Raw genomic sequence first — 26,723 nt, 5'->3', positions numbered from 1 at the left:
GGGTAAGAATTCACTGAAGTAATTCACTTGTTGAGTAAATGAAAAGGAGAGTATGATGCAAAACAAATGACACCGCCAACAACTAAAGTGTATTCCTATCATCAGATACTATTTCCTTTTCCTAACAGGTTTTTTTATGCCTCTTTAGCTGTTTCTTCAGTCTCATTGTCTTTGGTACTTTTGTGCTTCTCCAAACAGTAGAGCTTTCTTAATCCAGAACTATTTTTGCTATATAAAAGATTACACACTCTGAATTTCAGAAATGGAGGGAATGACCGGAAACTGTATTTGTACACTACCGTATTTTCCGGCGTATAAGACGACTTTTTAACCCATGAAAATCTTCTCAAAAGTCGGGGGTCGTCTTATACGCCGTCGTCTTTTATGCCGGAAAATAGTACATAAATCAATCAAGCGCTTCCGTTTTTGCAAAGCAATTCAAGCCTCCTTAGTCCAGTCCCCCCTCCAACGTGACCCTCCCTTCCCACCCCCAAAGAGCCTCTAAGCCCCTTCCCCTCCCCCTTGCAAACGACAGACCCCGGGAGTGGCAGGAAGCCCCTCCCCCTCGCCCAAGCGGCATCTGAGCATAAGCAGAGCGCGCCCTGTAACCCACTATTTCTCCCGGCAGCCTGGACAGCGGTACTTGGCGCCCCTCTCACCCGCAGACCATGCAGCGGCCCTCGCCAGCCGGCCTCGACATGGCCGCCCCAAGCCCAGCTCTCTAGCGCGTCTTCCGGGCCCGCCTGGCCGACCGCCTCCCGGGCGGGGCTTGGCTCCAGACGCGGCAGCTGCTTCGTCTGCAAATGCTATCTCAAAGCCGGATCGCACTCGGTTGTGCAGGCTGCCGAAAGGCGGGGACTCAGAGTTCCCACGGTGGTTGCGGCTTCTGGCGTGCCGTTTGCAGAGTCTGGCCTGGAAGAGCGCGTCGTGTGAACGCAGCTCTTGCGTGTATTCCAAAGGGTGGGTGGAAGGAAAAGCCCCTTTGGGCTTCAAAAGGGCGGCTTTGCACCATCTTCATCAGACAGGGCTGAATCGGGCTTGTGTCGGACACTTGGCAACTGGCATGTAAGTATTTTCCGGCGTATAAGATGAAAAATCTTAAAAATCTTCTTAAAAGTCAGGGGTCGTCTTATACGCCCAGTCGTCTTATACACCAGAAAATACGGTAGCTTCTTTATCATTCAGAGCTATAACATTGTCTAAACTCTGTTGGATTATCTGAAACTGGGACAGTAGTCGAGACTGAATGTGTTAGGTTTAGCCAAATAAGAGATTTCAAGATAAAGCAGAATGATTTGGAAATAATTTTATTTCCCTAACCAATTACAGTGTATTTTTGAGGGGGAAGGGATCCTTTTATTATTTCTTTACACTTTTCTCTAGTGTTGCATTTTTTGGAGTTTTTGTGGCAATCATTTCTGAGCTGAATCAATTAGCAGACTTGACATATTTTGTGGAAAATGTCAATCAGCTAATTTCTTCTCAATCCCAATAACTACTTTAGGAAAAAGCATAATTGTTCTTTATGTACACCCTTGGCACAAAAACATTTCAACATGTTTGATGTGTTGATATGTATTATTTGTAGAATAAATTATCATTGCTGCAAATGTCCATTTTTTCCCCCCAAAAGCGCATAGCTTACTGGAACATTTTTCAAGTTTGATAGAGATGCAGGTTGAAAGCCGCTGCTCCTATTTCTTTTATTTGGCACAAGTAATCTTTCCTCAACTTTAGCTGGAAAAAAACCCCCACATATAGCTACTACACTGTCATAGAGAAGAGGAAATTGATTTATTCTCCAAAGGATCACAGGGCAGGAAAGAAGTAATAGGTGAAAACTTGGTTAAAGGAAGATCCAACTTAGAAGTGAGGATAAATTTTCTGACAGTGAGAACATTGTGATACTTCATCACTGGAGGTTTAAAAAATATACTGGGCAACCATTTATAACCTGGATGGTAAAGTCTCCTGCCTTGAGCAGGAAGGTGGACTAGAAGATCTCTGAGGTCCCTTCCAGAGGAAATATTTAACAACTGATCAATATTTAGCAACTGACTCTGCCAGCTCCATTATCACTACCTTGCCAAACAGTTGATTGGCACACTAGGTGTTGGGATTCAACTCCTTTGCCAGCCAGCTTTCAGAATTCTAGAAAACTTTAAGAATTAGCTCTCACAAGCCAGTATTATGCCAGCTCCAGCACACCACCGCTTACAGCTAATTTTGTTTTTCCTCATTCTCTTATCAGTGGACAACAGAGGGATATTCAAAATCTTACTTCCAATGTGAATACTGGATATTTATCTTTGGGGAAACTCAAAAAAGATAGAGCTATTTTAACAGTAGTCCACGGACTGAAACGAGTGGTTTCTGCCTATTTCTATCAGTGATTTGTCTGAGTTTCATAAAAGCTGGTCACTCACAATGTAGCCGATTTAAAAAAAAGACTGTTATAAGTCATAGTATTTTGCAGTGCCAATAGTTCTATAGATAAAAAGTGTTAATTTGAGCTAAGAAAGTAAGTTAAAAACTGCAGTTATAGTGATATTAGTCTGGGCGTAAAGCTATGTGAATGTGGAGAGACATGCAGTACATTTGCACAAACATTATTTTATAAATGTGAAAGATCTAGACCAGGGGTAGGCAACCTTGGCTCTTTTAATGACTCGTGGACTTCAACTCCCAGAATTCCTGAGCCACCTTGGCTCAGCTTGGAAACCTCTCCCTTTCCCCTCAGCATGGCTGGCTCAGGAATTCTGGGAGTTGAAGTCCACGAGTCATAAAAGAGCCAAGGTTGCCTACCCCTCATCTAGACATTGTGCAAGGATACTCAAAATAAACTTATATGGCTAAGATAAATGTTACGCCATACAAAAAGCAGCTTCTTCCATTGGTTCTCATTTTGTGTCGCACGTTACTCAAATATATCAGCTTTTAATTTAACCTCGGTATTTCGTTACTTATTGAATTTATTGTTGCAGCAAAAAATCAACTGGAGTTCTGTTGCCATATGCTTCGAGGGACAATAGACCCTAAAGAGCCACCTACATATGAATATGTAAAATGCATAGGAAACTTCAAATCCTTGAGTAACCGTAAGTTAATGAAAGCACATAGTTACGTTTTAACAAGCAATATTTTTTCACAGTTTTGACAATCTGTGAAATGGTAAAACAAATAAGAAAAGTTATTTGCTTTTTTTTTACAATGAATAGGCATAATGCCAAATCGATAATGATAGTGTTACAAGGGTATGGGCGTGAAAACATCAGGCAATGAAAGATTGATATTAACAATTTAGTTTCAATTTCCTGAACTGCTGATTATTTTAGAGACGCTGCATTACATTCGTCATAATTATTATTGAGCTGTAAATGGGAATGTATAACGAGCCTTGAAGAAAGCTGAATATTAAAGAGCTTTTTTTTCTGAGTTCAAGCTTGCAACCTCACGTCCCTTTACATGGAAGTGGAATTATACAAGTAGCCCTCGATTTATGACCACAACTGAACCCAAAATTTCTGTGGTTAAGTGAGACATTTGTTTAAATGAGTTTTGCTCCATTTTATGACCTTTCTTGCCACAGTTGTTAAGTGAATCACATCAGCCTGTAAGTTAGTAACACAGTTGTTAAGGGAATCTGGCTTCCCCATTAACTTTGGTTCTCAGAAGGCTGATATTGTGACCATCATAACCATCATCTGAATTTTGATCCGATGATGATGGGGATGCTGCAACGGTTGTAAGTGTGAAAAATAGTCGTAGTCACTTTTTTTGGTGCCACTGTAATTTTGAAGAGTCACTAAGTGAACTGTTGTAAGTTGAGGACCATCTGCCCAGCTTACTTAGCCTATAGGTCTGGTCAGACTGTGGGCTAAAAAGCCAGTTACTCTTCGTAATTAGTTCTTCCCGCTTACATTCCTGTAACCGCTGATGTGCTTGCTTGACACACTTTTCCAAATAGCTCAGAATTAGTGGGGTGGTTCAGTTCCATACAATGGAAATGGTTTATATATTGTCTTAGTTTATATGTAACCTACATTCATTTCCCTTCCAATGGTTGCAATGCAACGGAAGAAATACAGGGAGTCCTCGACTTGCAACAGTTTGTTTAGCGACCATTCAAAGTTGCAGGGGCACTGAAAAAGGTGGCCATTTTTCACGTGGTCATGGCATCAAAATTCAGACACTTGGCCACTGACTCACATTTATAATGGTTGCAGTGTCCTGGGATCACATGATCACCTTTTACGAATTTCAGACAATCGAAAGTCAACGGGGAAGCCAGATTCACTTAACAACTACGTCACTAACTTAATAGCTGCAGTGATTCGCTTAATAACCGTGGCAAGGAAAGTGGTAAAATGGGACAAAATTCATATAACTGTCTTGCTTAGCAACAAACGTTTTGGGTTCAGTTGTGATTGTAAGTCGAGGACTACCTGTATTATAATGCAATGAATATTTTTTTTTGTCAGAATGGACAGAAAACCTCAATAGCCCTTTGAACAAATCTAGTTTTATTCATATTTGTAACACTGGAGCAAAAAAAATATGCAGATTTGGGTCTCATAATATAACCCTTATTTTACTTGTGTTTGGATACATAAAACATACTATTCATTTTCCTCTATTTTACATGCTGAGAGATATTCTCCGGCAGCAACTTCAGAAATTCTATTTATAGCTCATTTTGATCATATTTATTTTTATTTTGACAGTGTTCACTAGCATAGTCATTCTTTTCTCTTGGTTTCTGCTGTTTTCTGTCAGTGACTGGATGTGAAAACAGAGAAAGCACCTAGTAGCTTCATGTGACAGGCCAGGCTTTTTTTCTTTAGTGAAAGGCACCAATGGGTAGGTTGCAGCTGATAGTAACAATAAAGGGCATTTACCAGCACTAAGAATACTATGGTGATGAGAATTGCTGAAAAGACTCGTAAGCAGAACAAATGGCAAGCAAGAACTGGTTTTCCTTGTGTGCAGTAATAGTAAATGATGACATCCCTGGACCAAATAGCTAGGGTTGGTTAGGAAGAAGAATTGAGGGTTTTTTCATCAAATGGAGGAAGCCATTGACATGATCCGTCACACTTCTGTTACCTGTGATCTTTCCTTCCCTTCATGGATGGCCAGTAATAATTAAAACCTTTTAATTATAAGCTCTGTGTGAATGAACAAAATCTTTATTCATTAGCATTCTCTTTTTCACGTTCTCTTTCTGCAGTTCAGTGGCAATCTGTGAAATGTTGTAGAATATTTTGGATTTTAGTCCGAAGTGTGGGGGAAAATTAAAATTCGCTGTTGATTAAAATCAAGTGGTTATTCTAATGAATTAGTTTCACTAACTGAACAGATTTTGGATTAATATCACTTTAGTGCAATTAAAGTTTAATTTAAAGTGATAGTTTAAATTCTCATTTAAAAAGTGAACTCTTACTTTTCAGGTGACGGTATGTTATATTTCGAACTATTGCTTATTTATGTGTGTGTGTGCTGATGCTTTGAAGTTATTGCAATTTTAAACTCTTTCTTTTCTGTATAGTGTCTAACTCTGCACATAATGGTTATGAAGAAACCATCCAGCGACCTCACAAGTCTTCATATGAAGACAGAATTTGCCTTGTAGCTACAGTTAGGTTAGCTACACCTCAGTTTATTAAGGTTTGTTAAAATTATTTCATCAAAATCTTTTTTGGCTAGCTCTTTGCATTTAACTTAATCTGATTTATTCTTATTTAATAGTTATTAGGCAACAGTTTCCAGACTGGAGAGGATATTTAGTTGTTAAAATAACAAACTAATAATGGTATTTGCTCTAGTCTAGACAAAGGGCTTTTATGAAGTACTGGAGATGTGAAAGCATTTACATCCAGCTTCTGTTCGGTGCATTTTAGTAACATCTAGTGCAGACATGTCAAACACACGAGACGTATTGGAACTGTTTTGCCATTGCCGGCAATGGGCTGGGTGCGGCTTCTGGATGACGCATCCGGCCCGTGGGCCGGCAGTTTGACACCCCCGATCTAGTGGATTAAGCCCAAGTCTTACCTTAACCTTATATGTCTCAACTGTTTGGTACTGGAACCAAAGTAGATTTATCTTCCCTATGGAAATGCTGATATCTGTGTGGTGAGTCATTCATCGTGCAAAATTAAATTGCTGGAAATTATTTCTAAAATTGCTGGAAATTATTTCTAAAGGCTGTCCTCTTTTAAAAAAGGATACAGCACATGAATTATCAATTGGAAATAGTACAGTGACCAGCTACATCGGCAGGCTTATTCCCAGCTCTGAAGAGAAATAGGTGGATATGCTGGGGATGCCTGTGGTTCCTTCTGTTGAACCCGTGAACAAAATTCCTGCGGTGATGAAATGTTCACCCTATAAAATTGATAGTAATGCATGTGCAGCTAGTTTCATTAAATTAATCAGATACATTATCTGGACAACTGTATTACAAAGAGTCTTTAAATTAGATCCGAGGAATTCTGAGAATCTTACATTTTTAAAATATTTTTTTCCCTAGGAAATGAGCACAGTAGAAGAACCTAACGAAGAGTTCACCTCCAGGCATAGCTTAGAATGGAAATTCCTTTTCTTGGATCACAGGTGCCATTTCTTAGAAATATAGTACCCAAGTAGTAGCATTTTATTATCACAAGTGGGCATTATTTGGCCTTATCTGTATATAGCAAACAATGAATACTGTTGTGGTTGGTGAATATTTTTATTTAATTCCAACCATGCATTTTTCAAAAAAAAATAGCATTTTTTTCTCATTTCTGAAAACCAAAGAAATAATCCTTGTATCATTATCCAGGGCACCACCAATTATAGGCTATTTACCATTTGAAGTGTTGGGGACATCAGGCTATGATTATTATCATGTGGATGACCTGGAAAATTTGGCAAAATGTCATGAGCATTGTAAGTAATAACATAATCATCCTACATTATCACAGAATATAAGAGTTGAAAGGGATCTTGGAGGTAATCTAGTTTAACCTTTGCCCAGGGTAAGGAACCCAATGCAACACCATTAATATGTCAAATGGTAAACATATTCCTATTTTTTCCCCTGTAATTAAAGCTTAGGAAATGCAACTTGCTTAGAAAGAATGTACCAATGGTGCAATCATTATAAGTAAAGTTCATAGAGCTCTTTTCCTTATTTTTAAGAAAGGCTTCCTTTTTTTCTTTTTTATTATTAGCTCACTTTGATTTGGCACATCTTCACAAATTTTAAAAGTTGTGTTGAAGTACCTTTATTGCCTACTCTTTTTAAAACCAACGGGTTTTATGTAGCCTGTTCAGCATTGATTCTTTCTTGTCATTTGGATATCTTGTCTCCAGCAGATTTAAACTCTTTTATGTGCAACTCTTTAGCATCTTGTGAAGCCCCCCTTTGTTGTTTCACATTGTAGTAATGCAGTACGGCAAAGGGAAATCCTGCTATTACCGATTCCTCACAAAAGGCCAGCAGTGGATTTGGTTGCAGACTCATTACTATATCACCTACCATCAGTGGAATTCTAGACCAGAATTCATCGTGTGTACACACACAGTAGTAAGGTAACATAACTCTGCATCACTTTTTACTTTAATTGGTTAAAACCATTTTCTACATCTATTTTACTTTTTGCTATTTCAACTAAGCTTCAGGAAAATGGCTAGTGAAAAATATCGGAGTTAGTCAAGACAAACATTGTATGATTACATTAATGATTGCATTATAATTATGTTTTGCTTTAGCAGAGAACCCTGCAGAACTAAAAGTATAATATCTCGAATGGTGCTAATGCGTTTGTGTTTTGATAATATCCTGATATTTTCACTTTTTTATCTGTAGTTATGCTGAGGTTCGAGCAGAAAGGCGGCGTGAACTTGGCATAGAAGAATCTCTGCCAGAGATTATAGCAGAGAAAGTATGTTTTCTGCCTTCTTTATATTTGTTCTTTTTACTAAGTATATTGTTCTTTTCACCTGGTGAATGATTTAAATAGATTAAAATTAATTTGCATCTATAAAGTGAACTGGATCTCCAAAAATACATTCACATAAAAATTATATACGAGTACATGGCGCAAAGAGCCTGGAAAGATATGTACTTGGCGTTACAAGACAAGGTAGATGGAGATGAATGCCATTTGAAAGTGGTGGCCCTCGCAAAGTTTTTTTTTCCCCCTGCACCATTTAAAAACGTAACCTGATTTTTCCTTATTGTTTTGTTTTGGGCGAGATAGCAAAACCTTTTTTTTTCCTCCCCCTCCAGAGTCAGGATTCTGGTTCTGACAATCATATAAATACAGTGAGCCTCAAAGAAGCATTGGAGAGATTTGATCACAGTCCCACACTTTCCGCCTCTTCTAGGAGTTCCAGGAAATCTTCTCGTACGGCAGTTTCTGATCCTTCATGTGAGTGTCGAGAATTGAAACACCTTTTCCTTTGGTTGACTATAGTCCGTTTCTGATACATTCTGTTTGAAGCTAAGAGACTTAAAAAACAAAGGACAAGTGATTACATGGGAGCCTGTTTTCAATCTTAAAAGCTTTATAATTTTCCAGTGAAAGACTAAGCATTTGTCTAAGCGTATATGTTCTAGCACAGGGCTTTTCAACCAGTGGTACGGTTACCACCTGTGGTACATTGGCACCTGGCAGGTGGTACGCAACCATCCTAGAAAAGTGGTAGCGGGGGAGGGGAGTGAGCTGAACAGTTGGCAGCACCGCACAAGCCTGAGCGAGAGACGGCTGGAGCTGCAGGGCTGTCAGGGCTCAGCGGAAGCGCCAGGATCAGCGCCAGCTGGAGCTCGGCGCTGATCCTGGCACTTCTACCGAGCCCAGAAGAAACGCCGATCAGCTGGAATGTTGCAGCATCTCCAGGGTCTTGTGATTTACATTCAGATGCTTGGCAACTGATTCATATTTATGACGGTCACAGTGTCCCAGGGTCATGTGAAGTGACCAAAACCTGCTGCAACCACCCAGCAGAGGGGGGGGGAATAAAAACCAAACACCCACCACCACCCCACCCCCACTGCCAATCCTCAACAGAAATGCTCACAACAATGAAAACCTCGGACAGGAGAAAGAGCACCGCCGGGCGGGCAGGCAGGTGTCTTGCTTGGCTGTGGCTTGGGGGGCACTTTTTTTCAGTGCCATTGTAACTTCAAACAGTCTCTAAGCGAACTGTTGTAAGTCGAGGGCTACCTGTACTTCATCACTTTTTTTCCTTTTTTGGGGGGGAGGGTGTCATCAAGTTTTTGACACCTTGCTAGGCGACGGGTGGTCCTCGGATGTTGCCATATCCTAAAAGTGGTACAATGGGGGGAAAGGTTGAAAAGCCCTGTTCGAGGTGGTTAATGAAATTATCTTTCAATATTCATTGGCTACGGCTTTAGCAACCCCGACAAAGATGACAGTGGATACCAGCACTCCTCCAAGGCAAAATTTATCTGCACACGAAAAGCCTGTCCATAGGAGAGCTTCGCTTGGTAACCAGGTAATTCTTTAGAAGTAGCGTCCCTTCTCCAAAGTTAAGAAGTGTTACTTGCCTTCCTTAAGGAGAACAGCAAATAAACCAGCTAGAAGATTACCTCATCATCCAGTTTACGCTTAATCGTTTTGGAAACGTTCAGATATCTAAGGGGGTTTTGCCCTGTGCTCTATAGACACATTTTTATAGCACCTTTTTGTTTCTGTCACCCAGTACATCTGGCTGTTCAAGTCATACGGGAGGTAACGCCTATTCGAATGTGGTGGGTTGAACGTGATGTCTTTCAGCTGAACCGTCCGGTTATAAATGTTCGTGTTCTTTAGAATTACTTTTCTATTTGCATCTCTTTCATGTCAGGTAACCTTGAGGTGCAAAGACAAAGATGTTTATAGAAAATTGTTATATTCCCTGAAAGCAACACAGGGGTAAATCTCTGAGGTTTCTTCTTTGACTGTTTGTTCTCCATCGGCCTCAGCGAGACTGTACCCTTGACAATTTTTACGAGAATTTATACTAAGGCAGATCAGAAGCAGCAAGCTGACTTCATTAAATGATTTTACATGGCCCAAATTCATTCTCGTTATCCTATGACAGGATTTGTTTTTATTCAGCTAGGTTAGTAGAAGCAACTAACACAAAATATTTTCCTGATATCCTTTGCCATTCAAATAGAGTTTTGCTTGATCTTCACCAGACGTGAAAGAAATGTAACCGAATAATTACATGCGTATATATATATTTTTTTTCCAATTTCAGTCTTTAAATTCACAATCTATTGGGCAGCCTCTGGCACAGGCAATGATGACCCAGCCGGCAACTTTGCAACTTCAGCAAGGCATGTCTCAGGTAGCAATGCAATCTGAACGTTAAAGCAAACGGCGATACTTTTTGCAAGGGTACCAAAAATACAATGCAAAATTTAAGACGGAATTTAAAAGGTCGTAGCTGGATCAGACTCAATTCTTAGAGACAAATAAGAATATTTTTTTGTTAGTGTCCAGTGTGATCTAAAGTCCTGACAGGCTTCTTCCCCCAACTACTAACCTTGTCTGATCCTACTCAGCTCCCCAGTCCAGATAAGCTTGGCCAGGATCCGTCAGCTGCCAAGGCAATATAAAATTTAAGTTCTTACTCTGGCTATTTCTGTATGTTTCCCCCCCTCCCCTTAAAGGTTTTTACCAGAACTAGTAAAATATTTGGAAGGATACCAGTGACTCATTAATTGATTTGGGGATCTGAGTAACATGACACTGGTAGTGCTGTTGGTTTCAGTTGGAATACCGTATTTTCCGGCGTATAAGACGACTGGGCGTATAAGACGACCCCCTACATTTCCTGTTAAATTTATTTATTTAATTCCATTTATATCCCGCCCTTCTCCGAAGACTCAGGGCGGCTTACAAGCTTAGCAGTAGCCTTCATTCTATGTATATGCCTGCTTGTTAGGGCTTTCACACACACACCCAAGCGGCATTATTACAAAGTCAGCTTATTGCCCCCAACAATCTGGGTCCTCATTATTATATTATAGGGCTTGGGCTATACTCGCCGTATAAGACTACCCCTCTTCCAACGCACACTAAATAAAAATTTAAAAACATCAGATTTGATTTTAATATGGTAATTTTAATTCAAATGCTTATGACATGCAGGTGCCTAGTAGGAAAACTGTCACTTATAAACATAAGGCTGTTTGTCATCAAACATGTAAACATAAAACAGTGCAAGTGGATTAAACAGCAACAACAACAACAACAACAACAACAACAACAATAATAATAATAATAATAATAATAATAAGTTGGAGGGGACCTTGGAGGTCATCTAGTCCAACCCCCTCCTAAGGCAGGAAACCCTATAAACCCTGTAAAAAATCACAGACTGCAGCTTCTTCTCCAATTGGTCCTGCTTTCCCTGCGCAGACTAAATGGGAGATCCGCTCCAGGTTTTCCAGCCAGCCCTGTCCCTAAAGTTTCAGCACCCGGCGTATAAGACGACCCCTGACTTTTGAGAAGATTTTCATGGGTTAAAAAGTAGTCTTATACGCCAGAAAATACAGTACTATGATTTGTCTGGATTGTGGAATTCATTTCCTAAAGCTAGTTTTGAATTAGCAGTCCAAATGGTAATTCTGCTTTTCAGTTTGCTTTTCAATTGTGCCCCAGTAGCCAAATTTAAGAACTGCAAAGAGCAAACAATTAAAAAAGGTATTTAAACCACCTTTAAACGATCATTTGGGTATTGAATACGATTGAGAGACAGTGTATTTGATAAGAGGTCATTTCAGTCGCAAACCTGTAATAGTTTTCATTTTTGCAATCCTGTGCCAAATTCATCAGCTTATCTACCTAGTTAAATCAGCATTCTATAAATAACAGACGGCTGCATTGCACGCTATAGTTTTCTTTTTTTTTATTGAAAAGTTTTACAGTACATTTTTTAAAAAACAAAACCCCTCCCAACCCCCTTCCCTCTCCCCAAACCTCCCCGACTCCTCCCTCGCCTCCCCCTCCCCCCCTCCCCGACTTCCCAGAGCTAAATACAGGGTATAAAAATACAAACAATCATAAACTTTTTAGTCCCGCTATAGTTTTCTACTGTTCTGTCACATAAGTAAGTCTTACACCGGAGCTTTTATTTGGAATCTATAGCTCCTGTTTATCTGGCTGCTTTTCCCTTGGTTCAGCTGGTTCCATTTTCTCATTATTATTATTTTTTGCTTTTAAGGTTTCTCTAAAAGCTCAGTGTTCTCTAAGTTGGATTTTTGTTTTGTTTTAGGCTGGATTCATTGATAAATACTTTAGCCGATTAAATTGATTTCAGTGTATATATAGCTAACAGAAGGGTGCTTATGTTATGTTATGTTATGTTGGTACTTACCTTTAAAGCCCTACATGGCCTAGGCCCGGGATATTTGCAGGACCGTCTACTGCCGGGAACGACTTCCCATCGCCCGGTGCGCTCACACAGGGAGGGCCTCCTCAGGGTGCCGTCGGCTAGACAATGTCGGCTGGCGACCCCCAGGGGGAGGGCCTTCTCTGTGGGAGCGCCAGCCCTGTGGAACCAACTCCCCCTTGAGCTCCGGATGGCCCTGGATCTCCGGTCCTTTCGCTGCGACTTTAAAACATTTCTTTTCCATCAGGCTGACCTGGACTGACAATAGGGATTTTTAAAAATGTTTTAACTTATTATTGGGGCTGCTAGTTTAATTCTTTTTTTTTAACTTTTGTATTATTGTATTTTTATTGTTGCTAGCTGCCCTGAGTCCTTCGGGAGACAGGGTGGCATATAAGTCCCCCAAAATAAATAAATAAATAAAAATAGTCGGATACTTTTCTTATAACATATTGATTACTGATTCAGCTCTTTTATAAAAAATTCTGCTTTGTAGCCAATGCTTCAGTTTTCTGCTCAATTAGGAGCTATGCAACACTTAAAGGACCAATTGGAACAAAGAACACGAATGATAGAAGCAAACATCCATCGCCAGCAAGAAGAACTGCGAAAGATTCAGGAACAACTCCAGATGGTCCATGGGCAAGGTCTCCAGGTTAGTTTGAACTAATTAGTTAGGACAGTAGATAGCGTTTCCGCCTATGTAAAAATGAGATTTGACTTCAACCAATGAAAATTGTATTTATATTTCTATTGGCTAGAATAAACTGTAGTATTTTATCTACAAAATTTCACGATAAAGACAGCTATCTATATTTTGGTGATTCATTTCTTCAGAAAAATGTTCGCAAACATAACAGTCGATTCTATTTATATTAATTAATTGGATAATTAATATTAAAGATAGTCCTCATTGAGCGACCTACAGCTTGATCATTTGTGAAGGATCATAATTTTATGACTTCGGTTCAGATTTCCTTTTTTACAAAAATGTATTAAACAGTTAAAAATGCAAAGTAAAATAACGAAAAAATAGAAAAGAAAACATGAAAAAAGGGGAAAAAAAAGAAAGTAATGTAAGAATTTGTTAAAGAAAAAGAAAAGTAATATCTAAGGAAGTAATTTCCAATCTTCATCACAAGTATATACAATGTTACTAACTTGTCATCTCCTCTTAATTTTCAAGCGATTGGATCTGTTCATCCAATGTCCCATCTCTTATCTATAAACAAATCCATAAAGCATCATCATTTCAGTCGTGGTATCAGTTACAGTCCATTAAGGTTTGTCAGAAATAACAACATAACTATTTTAACAATCAAAGAAACAATCTTTATATTTCTTCCTTCTACTTCTACTGGTAACAACAGTCTTAATTTTTAGTCCATTCAAGTAATCTTGTAGAACTTAATTTCTTTTTCTTTCATTTTAACTCTTTCTCACTAGATTCTTTCAAGCTTTAGTAAATTTCTTTTGTAAAGTCAATATAAAATAATTATCCAGACCCCTCCCTTGGTTTATTATTTGTAATTTCTTTTTTATTGTTAAAGCATCAGCCAATTTGTCCATCTTTTCCCATGTCTTTCTTGTAGCCTGTCATTTGTAAATCCATTTTTAACTCCAAAAGAACTTCTGGACACAATCTATCCATAGAAGCAAACATTGCTATTTACATTGTCAATATTAACAATATTAGGTACATTTTTCAACAGTAGCTTTCAATATTTCCAATGTTGTAATATTTTATATATTCTTTAATCAAAATCTTTAGCTCCCTCCAGTGTCCAAAGTTTGAAATTCTTTATCTCTTTTATGTTCAAAACAAGTTGACTTTTCCATAGGAAGGATTCTTATAATTAATTCCAAAATCTTATTTCAGATTTATCTAGATTCTTAATTTTATTTATTTATTTTAATTCCATTTATATCCCGCCCTTCTCCGAAGACTCAGGGTGGCTTACAAGCTTAGCAGTAGCCTTCATTCTATGTATATGCCTGCTTATTAGGGCTTTCATACACCCCCCAAGCGGCATTATTACAAAGTCAGCTTAATTGCCCCCAACAATCTGGGTCCTCATTTTACCTACCTTGGAAGGATGGAAGGCTGAGTCAACCTTGAGCCTGGTGGGATGCGAACCTGCACTAATTGCAGGCAGCTGGTGTTACTTAAGGAGGCATTAGCCCACTGCTCCACCAAGGCTCTATAATCTGTTTATAAATGTCTAAAATGAAAATCTTAATCAGTCTTTTTCTGTTTATTTCAATTTTTTAAGTACTTAGGCTTGTAGTTAAAGTATTCTTTCATTAAAGAATTAATGGCAGACTCATCCAGTGTTTTCTTATTCATTAAGTCAAAGATTTCTAAATAGCTGAAAAATAAGTCAATAAGCAATTTCCAAATGTGATTAGAAAGTGAAGTATAGGAAACTACTGTCCTTTTAAAAGCTCCAAGTTCAATTTGAGCAAAATAACTATTCACTCACATCCCACTGCTCAAAATACAAGAGACCCCTGCTTTGTGGTCTTAATTGTGAGGAGCAACTTCCGGAGTAGTTCTGGATAATTTCATACCATCTCTTTGTCCAAAGAGCTGTTCTGTTTACTGTCTCTTTGTTCTTTACCATGCTTTTCACAGAACCGTTTTCAGTCTGACGTTTCTTCCTCTGAAAGTCTTCAGTTTTATTTCAGCTTTTCTTTGCTCTGTAGACCTGCAAAGGTCATAAAAGCCAGGATTACTCATAAAGTTAATTTTCATTACCGGTGTAACTACGAATAGTCTCTACATCATGGGTGTTAAACTCGATTGCGTCACTTGATGTATCGCAACGTTTTTTGCCTTTGTGGAGCCGGGGTGGGTGTGGCCTGCGTGTGAGGCATCCGGCCCACGGGCCGCCAGTTTGACACCCCTGCTCTACATGAACCAGTTGCTAAACCAGGACTACTTGTAGGGGTTATCAAATATTGACTTCCTTCCAAGTTACATTATTATATGTTCTAATAATTATCAGAGCTTTCTGCTGAATGGCTCTTATTTCTGAGAGTCTTGATTGGATACATTTAATTTCTCATAAACAATGTTACCATAATCATGCAATAATCATTTAATTGTTAGTAGTATTTTAAGCATTGATATGAACTATGTTTCTTCCAAAAGATGTTCTTGCAACAATCAGCTCCGGGGTTGAACTTTGGTTCTGTACAGCTAGCTTCTGGAAACGCATCAACCATTCAACAGATCGCGCCAATAAGCATGCAAGGCCAGGTCGTTCAGACTAACCAGATCCAAGGTGGCATGAACAGCGGACATATTGGTTCTCACCACATGATGCAGCAACAATCTCTGCAAAGTACCACAGCACAGGTAGTAGATAAGATTCAGCCATATGGTGATGTTTTGCAGAGTTGTGTAATGCTTCCTTTATCAACCTTGGTGACATTTAGACAGGCGGACTTCAACACCCAGAATTCTCCAGCCAGCCGCATTGGCTGGGGGATTCTGGGAATTGAAGTCCACCCATTTAAAATTCACGAAGGTTGAGAAACATTGGTGTAATGCCGGAGTCTTCAACCTTGGCCCTTTTATGACTTGTGGACTTCAACTCAACATAGCTGGCTGAGGAATTCTGGGAGTTGAAGTCCACAAGCCATAAAAGGGCCAAGTTTGAAGACCCCAGGTGTAATGTTTCAGATTCAGTTCCAAAATAGTGATTTGAAGTATAGGGGGTGACATAAATTTGGCATATCTGTGCAATTCTTTTGAACAGCCCAGGTTTTTTTCCCCTGGAAATCTGCCATTATGGGATTTGATCCTCTTTGGGTCTCTGTATGTTCTGAGGCAACTTTCTGGGAATGAAATCAAAGTACTTCATACCCTAATTATGTGTCACAACCGTCTCTTGCATCTGTGTGATGTCACCAGCACTTATTTTGTTAGCACATGTCTTCAAGAAGAAACTGACTTCTTTGCATAAGGAAATGCTTACAGGTCACAGCTAAGCTCAGAAAAAGGTATTGTTTAAGTACTATAATTAGCTCATAGTTGCTATTCTTATTTAATTTAGACTACTGTTTTTGTTGTTTTTTACCATTGGAATAGTGATAGTTCAGATCTATTGCATGAAGCTGAAGAATTGGGCTGACAAAATGTTTTATTTCTGCAGCATAATCAACAAAGCATTCTCAGTGGGCACAGTCAACAGACGTCTCTAAGCCCTCAAGGCCAGAACACGCTATCGGCCCCATTATACAACACTATGGTAATTTCTCAGCCGGCTGCAGGAAATGTAGTCCAGCTTCCTTCTACTCTGCAGCAGACCAATAACCAGAATGCTGCCATTACCACATTTGCCCAGGATAGGCAAATCAGGTGAGCGTAAAATGACACGAGGCAGCCTGGCGATCGAATTTTGCCATATGAAATGCTTCTGCAGCAGCCAACCATGCCTTTTCTCCTTCTTCATAATTGTCTGCTGTCTTCCTACTTCCCAAAATCTCTCTCACTCTCTCTCTCCCTCCTTCCCTCCCTCTGTCTCTCTCCCTCTCTCCCTCTGTCCCTCTCCCTCTCTCTCTCTTCTCTCTCCCCCTCCCTCTCCCCCTCTCTCTCTCCCTCTCTCTCTTCCTCTCCCCCTCTCCCTCCCTCCCTCCCCCCTCTTCCTCCCTCTCCCTCCCTCTTCCTCTCTCACTCCCTCCCTCTCCCTCTTCCTCTCCTCTCTCACTCCCTCTCTCTCTCTCCCTCTCTCCTTCTCCTCTCTCTCTCCCTCTCCCTCTCTTCCTTTCTCTCTCTTCCTCTCTCTTCTTGTCTCCCTCCCTCCCCCCTCTCCCTCCCTCTCGCTCTCCCTCTCTCCCCCTCCCTCTCTCTCTCTCTTCCTCTCTTCTTCTCTCTTCCCCTCTCCCTCCCCCCTCTCTCCCTCCCTCCCTCTCCCCCCCTCTCCCTCCCTCTCCCTCTCTCTCTCTCTCCCTCCCTCCCTCTTTCCCTCTCTCTCTCTCAGGATTAAATTAGGAAACATGTTTAATAAATTAGGAAACAAGAAAGAGACCAACTTAACATATTTTGATACGTGATCTACTATGCGTGGGAGCAATCTTCTGGTGACTGCGGCAGCACTTAACGTTACTTGGGAAAGGGAGAGCTAGCAGGGATGGAGTGATGGTGCCTCAGAGGTGGATTAGGGTCACACGTGAGGCAAAGATAAAAATTTTCTGGATATTTTTTTTCTTGGTTTTTTTTTGTCTTTTTTTAAATTTGGGGTCTTTTTAAACAACATTAAGCTCATTTTTAAGGTTCCCTACGCAGTTTTTGTGTTAGCCTCAAAATGCTGCGCCTCGTCAAAAAAACAACAACAAACAAACACCACCACCCCCTCTCCCATGCTGCAAGTTTTCAGCAATTGTGGTCAGAGGAATCCGAGAAACGATCATTCTGGGGGCAGAATATTGGAGGCTCTGTGGCTTCAGGTTGGCTTTTCCTGATCCGTTAAAAGCCAACTAACTGGCTGCCATTTGCTGAACGTATCTGGTGATGGCAACCTATTGCCTTCATGCCCGGACTTGACTTTCTTGAAATTATTTGGCTATAAAGCTGGGTGGAGAAGCCTCTTTCGATTGTGAAGCCATCCTTTTAAACTGTGCTTCCCAACGGGGGGGGGGGGAGGACTATGCCTAGGTCTCTTGGCTAGTGAACATAATTGATTTGTAGTTCCACCAACATACCTATTCAGCAGATAAACTTTTTTAACGTTTAGTTAGCTGAGTCGAATTGTATCCACGTGACGCTAATTGTACTAAAAGGTTGCTAATAAAAGAGAACCCCGTCTGGCGGGATCCGGCTCAAAATGCCGGATCCGTTGGGACATTTGTTCTGTCCCAACGGGGCTGCCATTTTATACAAAACCTACTGGCAGTCCAAGCCAACATTGTTCACCTTTATTCTGTTTAGAATACCCCGGGACGGGCAAGTGATCCTTTTTTTGCTTTCACAGATTTTCCCAAGGCCAACAGCTTGTGACAAAATTAGTGACTGCGCCTGTAGCCTGCGGAGCAGTAATGGTACCAAGTACCATGTTTATGGGACAGGTGGTGACTGCTTATCCGACTTTTGCTGCACAACAGCAACAGCCGCCGCCGCCACAGACACTGTCAATGCCGCAGCAACAGCAGCAGCAGCAGCAACAACAAGAACAGCAGCAACAAAGCCAACAGGAGCAGTTGCCGCAGCAGCTTCCTGCCGTTCAACCTCCAGCTCAGGCTCAATTGACTCAGCATCCTCAACAGTTCTTACAGGTGAAAGCAGCAGGGGGAAAAAAAGCTCTTTGAACAGCCAGTTCAGTTAAACTAGTAGATCAGGGGTGTCAAACTCAATTTCATGAAGGGCCGCATCAGCATTGCGGTTGCCCTCAGGGGGCCGGGTGCGTATGGCCTGGGTGGGCGTGGCCTACTGGGTGGGCGTGGCTAGAGTGCGTATGGCCTGCTGGGTGGGCGTGGCCAGCTCTACATCGTTGGCCTCAAGGGCGCCTATGGGGGCCTGGGCAGGAGTGGGACAGATCTGAGGGTCTCTGGCAGAAGGAGGGTCTCTGGGCCAGGGCCAAGGCAGTGGGGGCCATTCACTCACTGTTTCCAGGATGGCTTCGTGGGCCACATGAAACTACTTCATGGGCCGGATCCGGTCCCCGGGCCTTGTGTTTGACATGTCTGTAGTAGAGCCTTAGTAAGATGCGATGTGTGGACTTCAATTCCCAGAATTCCCCAGCCATCGGTTGGAAGTCCATAGATGCTAGTAGAGGCCAAGATTGAAAAACACCAAATAGAGATATCTTCAAAGAGCTTTGTAGAACCATCTCTTGCAGACAAATAATGCTTTACAACTTTGGTGCTTGCTTGTGTATGCATCTGGGTGTACAGTACGTATATCCTCCGAAGGGCAAGAATGCGGGGCATATGTTGGTGAATTGCCAAAAAGAGCTGGTTCTGTTCTTGAAAGGGTGAATTTTTAAATGGTTTAAGTTCAGCTGTTCAGGTGAGGTTTATATATTGCATTTGTCCACTAAAAGCCCGCAGTGAGCGCCTCTCAGGCATTCTTCTGAACTACAGCTAGAACTGTTGCTTTTTTTAAAAAAAATCTTTTAAAAATCTTTTTTGTTTTTGCCAATATGAAATCACTATATGCTACATACGCTGCCCTTTGCTAGTAAGAGGCATGAGTTCATGTTTGTTTATTTATGGTCCAATTATCACATAAAGAGGTAAGAAAAATCCAGAATTGGCGTGTGCACCTTCTTGTTAATAGCAGTAGGAAGAAAGCAAAAAAAATATAAAGTTTCAGGAAAATCTGCAACCTTGATTTTAAAGTTAAAAAGTGTTTTGAAAAGGGCTTGTGACATGGCATGTAACTCATCTAGTTAGTGCTCAGAATTGTATCTTTTTTTTTGCTGAGTGTTTGATACAAGTGTGTGTATGTGTTGAACACAGGCAATATTCCCTCCTATTTCCCCCACAATAACCCTGTGAGGTGGGTTGGACTGAGAAAATGGGACTAGCCCAAAGTCATCCAGCTGGTTTTCACGCTTAAAGCAGGACTAGAAACTTGGTGCCTTAACCACTAGACCAGGGGTAGGCAACCTTGGCTCTTTTATGACTCGTGGACTTCAACTCCCAGAATTCCTGAGCCAGCCACACTGAGGGGAAAGGGAGAGGTTTCCAAGCTGAGCCATGCTGGCTCAGGAATTCTGGGAGTTGAAGTCCATGAGTCATAAAGTGGCCTAGGCCAGGGTAGGCAACCTTGGCTCTTTTATGACTCGTGGACTTCAACTCCCAGAATTCCTGAGCCAGCCACACTGAGGGGAAAGGGAGAGGTTTCCCAGCTGAGCCATGCTGGCTCAGGAATTCTGGGAGCTGAAGTCCATGAGTCATAAAGTGGCCTAGGCCAGGGTAGGCAACCTTGGCTCTTTTATGACTGGTGGACTTCAACTCCCAGAATTCCTGAGCCAGCCACGCTGAGGGGAAAGGGAGAGGTTTCCCAGCTGAGCCATGCTGGCTGAGGAATTCTGGGAGTTGGAAGTCCACAAGTCATAAAAGAGCCAAGGTTGCCTACCTCTGCCCTAGACCAAACTAGTCCCCATTATATATAGATATTCTAGGATATACACTTAATTGAACACATAGGAAAAAGGGATGCATCCGCACGAATCCCTTTTTTTCTCTCTTTATAATAAATAATGTTGAAGTTATCATGTGGGATCGTAACGTGATGTTGTTAGGTAACATGCTTAGGTTATGACGGCAGAGACGCTTAACCCCCTCTCATTTGTATACTTGTAGACCTCCAGATTACTTCATGGAAATCAGTCGACGCAACTTATTCTCTCTGCTGCTTTCCCACTACAACAAAGCACTTTTGCCCAGTCACATCACCAGCAGCATCAAGCTCAGCCACAGCCACAGCCACCCCAGATGCCACGACACAGAGCTGACAGCATGACGGAGGCTTCGAAAGTGCCGCCACAATAGTGTGGGGCTTTGGTTACCGGGAGCAAGACTGGTAGGAGAACTGCTCAGCTTGTAATTGCACTGGAGACGGTGAGATGGGAGTCGACAGATTCTTGCAATGCACAGTATTGAAATTCTTTTAACTGTTGGAATGTATCTGCCGAAGACAATTGTACCAAGTGCGGTTGGAGTTTCAGTAGGTGTAAAGCTGGGAAAGATGATGGGACAGGGACACGCTGACTTTTGCCAGGAATTTAATTGCTCTGGTTTCTATGTTTGGCTTTTCTTCAGAGGCCATGAATTAATTTGTCCAAGATCAAAGTCAAAATGTTCAGCGGACTAAGCCAGATACTTACAATTACGTTTGCTCAGATTAAGTGTTACGATGGACATGCTGTTGCCACAGCTATTTTAAGTATGCCTGCAATTATGCTCCAAAGCAAAGTTAATTTTTTTTTCGTATTACAGGACAGTAAATATTTTCAAAATACTGAATGGAATCTATCTTCATTGTACAGATACTGTAAAATACTGTGTATATGTCTGGTAAAAAGCAAGAAAGCAGGATATTTTATATGATGCATGGAACTTGGTTTGAATGTTTTTCCCCAAAATTTCACCAATGTTCAAACTACTGTTTTCATCTGTTTATACCTGTCTGTCTTCTCCATTGTGGAATCTTAACCTGCACGATCATTTCTTCTCATCTGTAATGTGGGCACAATCTCCTGTTTCTAGTTTATGTGTAATGTCCAGTTTGTTCCATGAGGTGATAGTGTGTTCTGGTTTGTGGAATTTTTGCAAGTTAAATTATTGATGAAACTCTTTGAACTGCAGGGGTTCAAGGCATTCAATTTCATAAATTCCATTTGTCATGTATCATTTCATGAATATTTTTTTCTTTGAAAAAAAAATAGGAATTTGCACTGCTCTGTTTTTGATGGTTTGGAATTTTGATTCCCCAAAGCTGTCTTTTGATATAATACATAGTTGCAGATATTTATGTAAAACATATGGTTTAAAATATGAACATAATTTTCACAAATGACTCGAATATAGGAATAATTTGCACAAAATATATTTAAATTTTAATAATTGTAGGCACTTTTTAACTCCTCTGCAGTGGGAAATGTGTTTTCGGAATTTGTTGGAATCTTTTTATTCTCCTGTAAAATGTTAACCTTCATTTAATCAGAGATGATTCAGGGTCATTTGAAGCAGAACAAATAACAAAACCTCCACAGTGCCTTGATTTTGATTCAGGTAATAGTGCTAATCATACTGAATTAGATTATCTTGAATTTATGACCATAAATTTTAGTTCACTGACAAAACAGGCTTCCTAGCTAAGTCTCTATTGTACATATAGGTATTTTGAAAACTGTACAAATTGAGAATTGCAATGTTTTTAAAATGCTGCGTGCTCCTTTCTCAACCCTTCAGTAAGGGTAGCTGCAGTGTAATTACTCTCATTTCACAATTTGAAATGTTGTTGCATCTGATGTTTTCTACATTTATGCCAAAACATGTATGTGAGTAACAATACAACTGACCTGTGAAGCAGTTTAAATTGAGCTACCTGAAATGAGACAGAATACATAAATAAGATATAAAGAGATAAAATTGCATTAGGGCTTCAGATGACAAATTCACTTCATAAAGATAATAAAAAGATCCAACTGAAATTCTGTACAGATTTTAAAAAAAATGTTTTAGTATATTTTATGGTACTAGTTTTAAAATCCACGTCTGCAGAGCAAAAATAAGTTTGAAAAGACTTATAAATTGGTTGTCTAAAAGAAAAAAAAATTGCAATGCCTGAGTCAAGAAAGATTGGGTAACAAAGAGGAGCTTTATTAATGTAACCAAAGTTATAGGGAGAGGCGCAAAGAATGTAAGTGCTGGTTGGACAAAGCAACATCTTGGTAGAAAACGCCAAATGTTACCCTAAGGTTAATTTGGATGCTGTTCAGGTATCACGCAAACTATCAGCTTATCTTAGTTGTAAATGTGCCCATGTAATCTGGCTACTTTCTAAGTGGTAGATAAACTGAACATAACATTTAAATGTGAGGTTCTGCTTTCACCTGTCTTGAGGAAATCGGAGAATGAAGCCATAATTTGTTTAAACGCCATTTGCGGCTTTATTTCTCGGCTTTTCTGGGCAACACGCTAGGCTGGGTGACTGCACCAGTGGATATGCTTGAACACGTTTGTTACTAAGCCAGGCAGATGGTTGAATATGATACGTGAATGGCTCCTTCAAGTTCTTTTCATTGCTTTAGCCTTCCATGGTTCCAAACCCAACCCCCCCAACATGCATTAATCAACAGTTTAATAGCTCGTACCATAATCAAATTTTTAAGATTTATTTTTAAAGAATCAGAGAACCAAAGAATTGGATTAACCCTATTCTCTCTTGGCAAATACTGGAAAACAGTAGGTAGTTTGTTTAGGAAACTATGTACGTAGCACTATTACCTACCTACATAAGAAACGTGGAAACAGTTCTATGAATTTAATTGCGAATGACTCTGTTCTGCTGTAACCTGTTTGTTATAATGCCAGGCCTGGCTGTGTTGAACAAACATCTTTGCATGTAGTAAATGATTGTCTAGTTGGGCTCGAGGCTATTTAGAATATTATAGCATTAAATAAGAACATTTGGAGGGCTTTGGAATCCTCCTTGTAGATCAGGTTTTTAGTCTAAGAATGCAGAGCAACAGTCGTGGGCTGTTTATTCGATACAGATTTTCTTTGCAATTTTTATTGAGAAAGAACACAACCGTCAGTAGATGTGACATGTATTTGGGGAGGCCATGTAAAAGGTAGTGAGAAAGTAAAAAAAAAATTACTAAAGGGTTTTTTTTTTTTTTGGTCTACAGCACTCCAGACATACTTTTCAGCGAAACAAAAATATTTTCTAGAAAGTATGTTGGCATTTATGTTTTATTTTGTAGCTGACAGATTTTGTCTGAAGGTCTTTTGCTTCTGTGGAGCGTCAGCGTGCCCTAACTAGCGAAAAGATTCAGCTTTTGCTCTTGGTGATAGTTCCGATGTTTCTCGAGGCTACTTTTGAATCTCAAGAAATCATTTGTAAGCGTTGAGTATTCCGCCTTTCTGTAATTTAGTATGGCCAAATGTCTCTGCGGGGGGGGGGGGCAAGGCAGGGGGGTGGGGCACGGAGAGGCAGGAGTTCATGTTGTGGGTATTGCACTTAACCTAAAGCAGGGGTGGGCAACCTGGATAGAGTCAGGGATCACAGTACAGCTTCCTGGCCTCTGGAGAGCTGCAGGAGGCCTTCCGTCGACTTGGAGAAACGCGTTGGGCCTTTGGGAGAGGGAGCGTTTGAGCGGGAAGTGGGAACAGGAGACACAACCCCCCCCCCGGGAGGCAGGCCCACCCCGATTCCCACGCTCAAACTCTTGAGACCGTGCCAAAAGACAATTCATTTTGCGGCCAGTTTCTGGCCGTGTCAATTTTGGCCCACTTGTCAGGGTTGGTCGGGGAGCGTGAAGGGTGCGAACGGGAATGTTTTGCTTCCATTCCCATTCTTTACTTCTTTGGGGGGGGGGGAAGAAAGGAAAACTTGTTTTTGGCAAAATCCAGACACGCTTGCCATTGAACCTTAGCAGTGCTGGGAGGTTTCAGATGAGATCCTGGGAGTGGCAAGATGCCGACCACTGTGCGGAAGCAAGAGTTGAACCAGCGGCAGGAAGCCTGACAAAAACGCTGCTGAAAAGGAGAAGAGTAGTTTAGGTTTGATTATTTTTGTGGGGGGGGGGAGGGGAAGGAAGACTCCAAGGTGAGCTTCTGGGAATTCTAGAGGGAATCGTATAAATATTTTTGATATTATATTTAATATATATATATATACATATATGCTATATTTCTACACACATTAAGAGAATATAGTCGGAGCTCTCCATATGCCTTCCATTATTTTTATGTAGAGGTTTACTTGCTGGTGCAATGAATTATTCCAGTCTGTCAGGCTTCCTGCCTGCTGCCAGCAGGCAGGAAGAATAAGAAAATGACTGAACGTCCACGCAAGTCCAAAGCTCTCAGTTAAAACTGTGTTAGTTGCTTAAGGGTCTTTTTGAAAACGTAATCCTGTTAACCACTGTGGCTCGAGTCACTGGGATTATGAAGAGATGGGGTAGCCAAACGTAGGGTGGGATATGAAATAATACAATATTTTTAAGTGGAAAGAGACTTGCCAAGAGACCAGCACCTAAATATATATGTAGGCCTTGGTGTATTCGGGTCTTTTCCCGTGTAGGATTGAAGGTGTCTTGGCGACGTTTCGGCGAGGTCACACTCGTCATCTTCAGGCTGGTGTCTTCGGCTTCGTGCTTGTGCGAAGACACCAGCCTGAAGATGACGAGTGTGACCTCACCAAAACATCGCCAAGACACCTTCAATCCTACACGGGAAAAGACCCGAATACATCAAGACCTACATACCTGCACCCATGAGAATATATATATATATATATATATATATATATATATATATATATATATATATATATATATATATATATATATATATATATATATATATATATATATATATATGCCACACTTGTTTCTGCAAGCGGTGATCACTCTCCTGTAATACTTGAGTATGATATTGAATTAGGTAGGCTAAAATGTGCGTAAATATAAGCACTTTATTGCGAGTGGGGGGTTGGAATCACATTTGAAATACAATTTATTTAGGCAATGGGACTGTTCAGAGAAGAAAGGGGTGGGGTCAGAATGTAGACTATTGTCAAAAAAGAGGCATTGCTGGAAAATGTTTCTTAACATTTAGGCTTAAGTCTAAATATGCGACATGTCGTATTGGTTGGCTTTATATGGATATAGATAAAATACCTAAGCTTTTTCCGAACTGATTTTTTTTAAAAAAATAAATAAAAATAAATGTTGCACAATTGCCGGAGAATTATCAACAGGAGGCTTTCATATAATTCTAAGTGGTCCTTAGGATTAAATGTGTAGAGGGTTTACAGATGTGGCCTTTAGCAGACTGCTTCAGTCACAAGTATAGTTTGTATTTTTTTAGTGAACACCCATTTTTGTTGTGTGTGTATGTATGTATGTAGGTATGTGTGATTTTTTTTTTAAAAAATGTTACTGTGTCATGTGATGTCAGCATGCATGTCAAACTCATAAATCGATTGTCGGAAATGTATAGCTGAGATGTGTATGTGATAAGCAAGGAGGCCCAGAGGGAGCCGATATGATTTGGAAGAGGACCTGTTGTTGTTTTTTCTCTCCCCTATTCCCCCAGGTTAAAAAAAAATTGGAGATGTTTTCAAATGTACACAATTGTTTGAAGTTGAATGAAGTTGAACAGTCAGTGAGTGAGACGAGCTTTGAGAGACATTTTTAAAAAACGTAATTGGGTTGGTTTATGAAACCGAGTTTATTGATATTTTTAACACTACATTCCTCTTGTCTTTAATAATAAACAAATACTTTACAGTCTGTGTTGCTACGCTTCATGCTTTCTCACCTGCATGGGTATTGCCAGCAGCATGATAGGTCGTATTGCTTAAAAGATGTTGCACCTGCCAGTAACACACAAAACAAAAGCAAAATGAAACACTGTGTATGAACAAAATACTGTGTTGCCTGATATACAAGATCCCAGCTCTTAACTGAGGTGCTGCACTAGTAGACAATCAAAATCAATGGAAGACTTTGGGGTGGGGGTGGGGGGGGATGTTCTTAAAGATACAGCTGCTTGGAAAGTGTTTTTTATTCTTAAAAAAGTATTTATTTTTTAAATTGTCTAATTGGATACTTTTCAGTGTTGATTTCACATTGTCTTGGTTT

At 40.4% G+C, this 26,723-nt stretch overlaps 1 protein-coding gene across 1 annotated transcript in view; it reads left to right on the top strand.

The window, feature by feature from the left end:
* Positions 1–26,372, top strand: part of CLOCK (clock circadian regulator) — a 65,377-nt gene extending 39,005 nt beyond the window's left edge. The window contains exons 10-23 of the mRNA XM_083367901.1: positions 2,985–3,098; positions 5,549–5,667; positions 6,533–6,615; positions 6,827–6,933; positions 7,431–7,578; positions 7,856–7,931; positions 8,279–8,420; positions 9,407–9,507; positions 10,258–10,347; positions 12,893–13,051; positions 15,551–15,757; positions 16,557–16,762; positions 18,375–18,675; positions 20,710–26,372. Coding sequence (XP_083224027.1) covers positions 2,985–3,098; positions 5,549–5,667; positions 6,533–6,615; positions 6,827–6,933; positions 7,431–7,578; positions 7,856–7,931; positions 8,279–8,420; positions 9,407–9,507; positions 10,258–10,347; positions 12,893–13,051; positions 15,551–15,757; positions 16,557–16,762; positions 18,375–18,675; positions 20,710–20,898 — 2,042 coding nt within the window. The 3' untranslated portion in view covers positions 20,899–26,372. The remainder of the gene's footprint in view (positions 1–2,984; positions 3,099–5,548; positions 5,668–6,532; positions 6,616–6,826; positions 6,934–7,430; positions 7,579–7,855; positions 7,932–8,278; positions 8,421–9,406; positions 9,508–10,257; positions 10,348–12,892; positions 13,052–15,550; positions 15,758–16,556; positions 16,763–18,374; positions 18,676–20,709) is intronic.
* The last annotated feature ends 351 nt before the right edge of the window (positions 26,373–26,723 follow it).

The sequence above is a fragment of the Vipera ursinii genome (genome assembly GCF_947247035.1).
Source record: "Vipera ursinii genome assembly, chromosome: 7".
Classification (NCBI taxonomy): domain Eukaryota; kingdom Metazoa; phylum Chordata; class Lepidosauria; order Squamata; family Viperidae; genus Vipera; species Vipera ursinii.
This window is presented reverse-complemented; position numbering and strand designations above follow the sequence as displayed.